The 5,632-nt window shown below is 41.5% G+C and overlaps 2 protein-coding genes across 4 annotated transcripts in view; both read right to left on the bottom strand.

Moving 5' to 3' along the window:
* The window catches only part of LOC106806508 (sodium/bile acid cotransporter 5-like), an 8,664-nt gene extending 5,253 nt beyond the window's left edge, over positions 1-3,411 (bottom strand). The window contains exons 1-3 of one of the 3 annotated variants that reach the window (XM_014808477.1): positions 3,343-3,411; positions 1,497-2,306; positions 356-1,384 (exon numbers count right to left, since the gene is read on the bottom strand). In XM_014808477.1, coding sequence (XP_014663963.1) covers positions 1,329-1,384; positions 1,497-2,301 — 861 coding nt within the window. In that variant the 5' untranslated portion in view covers positions 2,302-2,306; positions 3,343-3,411 and the 3' untranslated portion in view covers positions 356-1,328. Of the gene's footprint in view, positions 1-355; positions 1,385-1,496; positions 2,854-3,342 lie in introns of those variants that run through there. The other 2 variants (XM_014808475.1, XM_014808476.1) reach the window with 2 other exon arrangements.
* LOC106806507 (sodium/bile acid cotransporter-like) overlaps positions 1-5,632 on the bottom strand; it is a gene marked incomplete at its 3' end in the record, with an annotated part of 25,113 nt that overhangs the window by 17,578 nt on the left and 1,903 nt on the right.

Genomic DNA, 5,632 nt, shown 5'->3' on the forward strand with positions numbered 1-5,632 from the left:
TACATACATACCATTACATCATACATACATACATACAACATACATACATACATTACATACATACATAATTCATACATACATACATACATTACATACATACATACATAACATACGATACATCACATACATACATTACAACATACTACTACGATACATTACATAATAATACAATACATACATTACATACATACCATTATCATAGCATTACTACATAATATCATGACTACGATAACATAGGCATAGCCATATCATACAGGTTAATTACATACATACATAACATAAATATCATACATACAGGAGCAACATACATACATACATCATAATACTATACCATACCATAATACAGTACATAAAACTACATAAATTATCTACCTCTTATTATCGAAATTACTATGACTACCGTTATTACTATCGAAATTACTACCGTTATGACTATCGAAATTACTAGGCCTACCGTTTACAACGATGAAGTAGGCCTACTATAGTAGCGCCTGTCGACTCGGATAATACACACGCGAGCTTTGCCATAGATTCGCTTGAGATTGTCAATAGCAAGCAATTATGACTTGCTTGCGATTATCTCGCGCTTGAGATTCTCACTTCTTGCAACTGCGCGATAAAGTTTTTATGGCCATCTACTCATCGGAGGAAACGAGTGGTGTGCGCGTATATGCATATGCGGTTTGTTCGGACAAGAAAGAGAGTTTAATTGCATTATCGCTGGCAAAACTCATGCACGGTTTGATATTTACGACTACCAATAATAAGGTCTACTGGCTGGGAAGTTTCCTAACAAATCTAAGTCCCAATTATTGCGGCCATGCAAGACGTCACTATGATGATGCATATATACAAACACCGATTAAACTATAATGTTATAGCCTTTCGCTCACAGGTCCCTGTGGTTAAAGACGCCCGCGGCGGGGCGAAGGGCTATAATAGTAGAGCTACAATTACGCCTACACGCTTTCATTTAGTATTTACCAAACGCACGATAAGCATCTATCTCTACTATTTTTGATTATTGTTAATAAATTATAAACTTAAACTAGGTTCATCAGGCGATAAGGAATCACAGCAAACGTATATAAAACTGTTTAATCCTACATTGGTCGCCATGCAATCTTGCGTCGACCACCTAAGAGAAAAATTACTAGGAGAAAAATTACTAGGAGAGAAATTACTAGGAGAAAAATTTAGTGTAAAGTTCTACGCAAAGCAGCGTTAGTAAATTTAGTTCAGCAATCGGAACACGTGAAAATTACCTTACATTACAAAACACATTAACTAAGCATACTTCTAACGATGGTGCTCTGGAAATTGGCACATCAGGAATCCATCAACGGAAGAATAGTGCGAGGGTTGAATGGGACGCCGATAGAAACTATAGAGATCAAGAGGATGTAAGCATCACGATAAGAACTGAATGACCATATCATTTACTCGTGATTAGATGTATTCCCAGGAGACGAGTGGTGCACAACTATAGCGTTTACCTTCCTCCGTCCAATCGTCATCTGCGAGTGCTGGGTTAGCCTGCCCCACCTTCTCCTTTATATCTTTCGCAGTGGGGCTCTTGTGTTTCTTCACTTCCATCTCCACCGCGGTGGAGGCATTTCCGTTTTCCGTGCCATGCTCTGATCTTTGCGTTTCTTTTTCCTTTTCCGCCATCTTGTCATTGTCGACGTGAGGCACGTAGGATTCTGGCTTCACCGCCAAGTTCGATTTGGATTTCGCTTTGTCGGCAGTAAGGTCTGCCGATGTCGACTCACCACGAATTCTCATAACAACTAGGCGCACTATAAAGATGACGATGAGGGGTAACGGAGTCAGGATGGTGCAGATGATGGGGACAACAGCAGCAAGGTCTGCCTCTGGCTGCGGGAACGTGGATCTCAACAGAACCAGGGCGATGCCAGCATTCTGGAATCCCGTCTCGATAGCAATGGTCTTCACAATGGGCCAAGGACGACGAGTGATGATGGCAACAAGGCCCCCCATAGTGAAACCCAACCACGGCAAAGAGGACGCTACAGCAACTATCAGAGGAGTTACGAGAGAGAAGATGTACCAGCTTGAATAGACGCCTGTAACAATGAGGATAACAACTAGTATAGCACAACATGGCTTCAAAATCCGCATCATAAACGCGGCCCATGTAGGCCGGTAAATCTTTATGACGAGACCAATTCCAACGGGACCGATCATGTAGGAGAGACCCAAGATGATGTTAACGAAGGGAATGCGTAAGTTGGTGCCCTCGGTGAAGTATTTGCCTAACAGCGTTAGCCACATTGGCATGGTTCCTGAAAAAGCAACATTATAAGACTGGTAAATTAGTCGGTTCATCGGTTTAGGATCTCGAAGCATTGTCAGAGCTTTCATTTACATAGAAATACCGCAGTAATTAGCATTCATACATTTCGTTATCATGAAATCTCTGCTCATGGGTGCCTGTGATACGCACAGTAAGCTGTAAAATCTTGTACGCTGAAGTTTAAGTTAACTGAAAGTCAACGAAAGTCTGCAAGTAATAGTTATTGGACTGCGTGAAAGATAGAAATCAGGAAACTCTGCTTAAGATAAATATTAAAGATAATTGTGAAATATTAAACTGCGTGCACACGGAATAATTGATTGGAAACCCTACACAAGAAATCGTTGAAACCTAGAAAATGTCGTCGCTAATGGTGAGAGGTTTCCGTAAGCCTTTCGAGAAGGGTATTACAGCTTCGACAGTGGTGAATGATGCGTGGTTAGCGGATTCTATGGAATTCGAGAACAGAGACCGACAGACAGACAGACAGGCAGAGAGGCAGACACACAAACAGAGACAGAGAGTAAGAGAGAGAAAGAGAGGAAAAGAGAGAGCTAGAGATTTAGAAAGTGAGACAGACTGACAGGCAGATGAAGAGCGGGTATATATATGATAATATAGGTATATGTATATCAAGAGTGATAAAGAGTGCATAATATGTAATATGTATACATATAAGAGTGTCATATTATGTATATAATATACATATATATATAATATATATATATATAATATATATAAAGATAGAGAGAGAAACAGAGGGAGTGAATAGAGAGAGAGAGAGAGAGAGAGGAGAGAGAGAGAGGGAGAGAAGAGGATAAGAGAGAGAGAGAGAGAGAGAGAGAGAGAGAGAGAGAGAGAGAGACAGAGAAAGAGAGAGAGAGAGAGAGAGAGAGGAGAGAGAGAGAGGAGACGAGAGAGAGAGAGAGAGAGAAAGAGAGAGAGAGAGAGAGAGAGGAGAGAGAGAAGGAGCGAGAGAGAAGAGAGAGGCAGCTTAAGAGGCTACAACAATTAATTATACCCACCAAGTGTAAGTAAGTGTTAATGAGCGTCATAGTAATGCTGAGGGTAAGTCTCCATCCAGAAGGAAGGTCGCAGATATTCTCGCTCCTCACCGAGCCTGTCCCATCGTTAGCAGACCAGCTTTTCAATGAATTCCCCTTGAGCACTGCACTCTAGTCCGATGCATCTAAAACCTGTGAAATATAAGTCACGTCTGCTTAGTATATCATGTATAGAAAGGATATCGTTCATGCACGGTGACAAACACCACACACACACACACCAAAACAGCATCACCACACACACACACGCAGCAACGCACGCACACACAGACCACACACACACACGACACCACACATCAATCACAATTCACACCCACACACACACACACACACAACAACCAGATCAAGCAGAGGAGACATTGACACATATAACGACACACACAGCACACACACACACCATACACACACACACGCACAATACATACACACAGACACACACACACCAACACACAACACACACACGCCACATCACACACACACCACACACACAAACACACACAAACACACACACACACACACACGCACACGCACACACACACACCACACACCACACACAACACACTGCGCGCGCGCACACAACGCCTCGCCAACATGACATACACAACACACACACACACACACACACAACACACACACACACACAAATGCACACATATTACACCACACACAACACAACACACACACATACCACACACACACAACGCCACACCACACACACAAAAACACACACACACACACATACACAAACACACACACACACACACACACACACACACACACCACAAACACACGCGCGCTGCCTGCACACGCCACGCGCACACACATACACACACACACACACACACACACACACAACACACACACACAAACACACACATATATAGTATAGATATAACTATATATATATATATATGATATTGTATATATATATATGCGCGCGTATGTGTGTGTGCGTACACACGCACGCGTGTATTAATTACGTTACATATAAGAGTTAAGAGTTATAATATTATTGTACTAAATTGACGTTACACTGTAAATAACAAACAGTAAATATAGCAAATAACACATCGCGCATTATTACGTCATCAATGTCCATGGAAAACTGTAAATGTCCACATCTACCTACGTATTTCTCAGTAATGCATATTGTGTTGTCCGCACTAATTTGTTGATACTATTGGTGGCCAAGTAAAGATCTTTTCTTATGATGTATGCTCTATTAGCGCCACGGCTGTTCCAGAACATGAATTATTTAGTTTTTATTAAAATTAAATTTTTTAAATGAAATGCAATTCTTACAAAGTCTTACAAAATTTTACCACCAACGTAATAATCACATATACTAGGTTCCATGAACTGATAACTGTATCCACGGGTAGAAATGAAATATATTAGAGGTAATTATATTTCATCCGTAGTTCAGGGCATCATATAGTAGGACGCGTTTTACCAACCTGACCAGTACTTGTGGTGTGACTGTGTGAGATATGGTAGCATTGTGGGTGTCGTTGGCACAGTAGTGGTTAGCCATAGCTTCTAGGCATCAGTTATCAGGCTCGTATGTTTTGTATATCAGAAATCGCGTAACGTTATCGTGATGGCATTACGTCGTAATACTATTCCTAAAAGATATCACAGACTCTCTTTCATTGTGCTAATAAGTTTTCGTAATGGGTGTTGTTCCTATATTACGGGGGATTTTATTAAAGTAGATAGGCTCAACTTTTGTAAGTATTGGTAATACAGTATTGTTTTTAGTCTGTTTACGCTGTTTGTGAATATTCCAGGAATACCGTAGCGACACTGGCGTATATCTATAAAGTCGGGTTTTACACCAGTGGATCCTACGAACTGGAACCAAACCCGAATTTTTCGCAGTGGCGTTGTGCGCCCAGTTTGTAATACCGACCCGAGGTTACCAGCCAGATACACTAGCTGCGCCTAACGACGGCTGATTTATAGCAAAAGTAGTTACAAGAACTGGTATGGCACAAAACAACATGCGAAAACAGTCAAACCCACAGTCGTCGAGCACGTATATGCTGAGTCAGCTAGGGGTCAATGCCAGCAATACTATAGAACACAATACAAGTGTGTCAGGAGAGTCTTACACATCGGCATCAGGTTCTACAATATATATTTATCGGTCTACATAGACGCTGCAGACGACTCACGCTGTAGTCTCTTCACCCACCCACCCACCCACCCACCCCCCCACACACACACACACACACACACACACACACAC

This window comes from Priapulus caudatus, unplaced genomic scaffold (genome assembly GCF_000485595.1).
Source record: "Priapulus caudatus unplaced genomic scaffold, Priapulus_caudatus-5.0.1 Scaffold165, whole genome shotgun sequence".
NCBI classification, from domain to species: domain Eukaryota; kingdom Metazoa; phylum Priapulida; class Priapulimorpha; order Priapulimorphida; family Priapulidae; genus Priapulus; species Priapulus caudatus.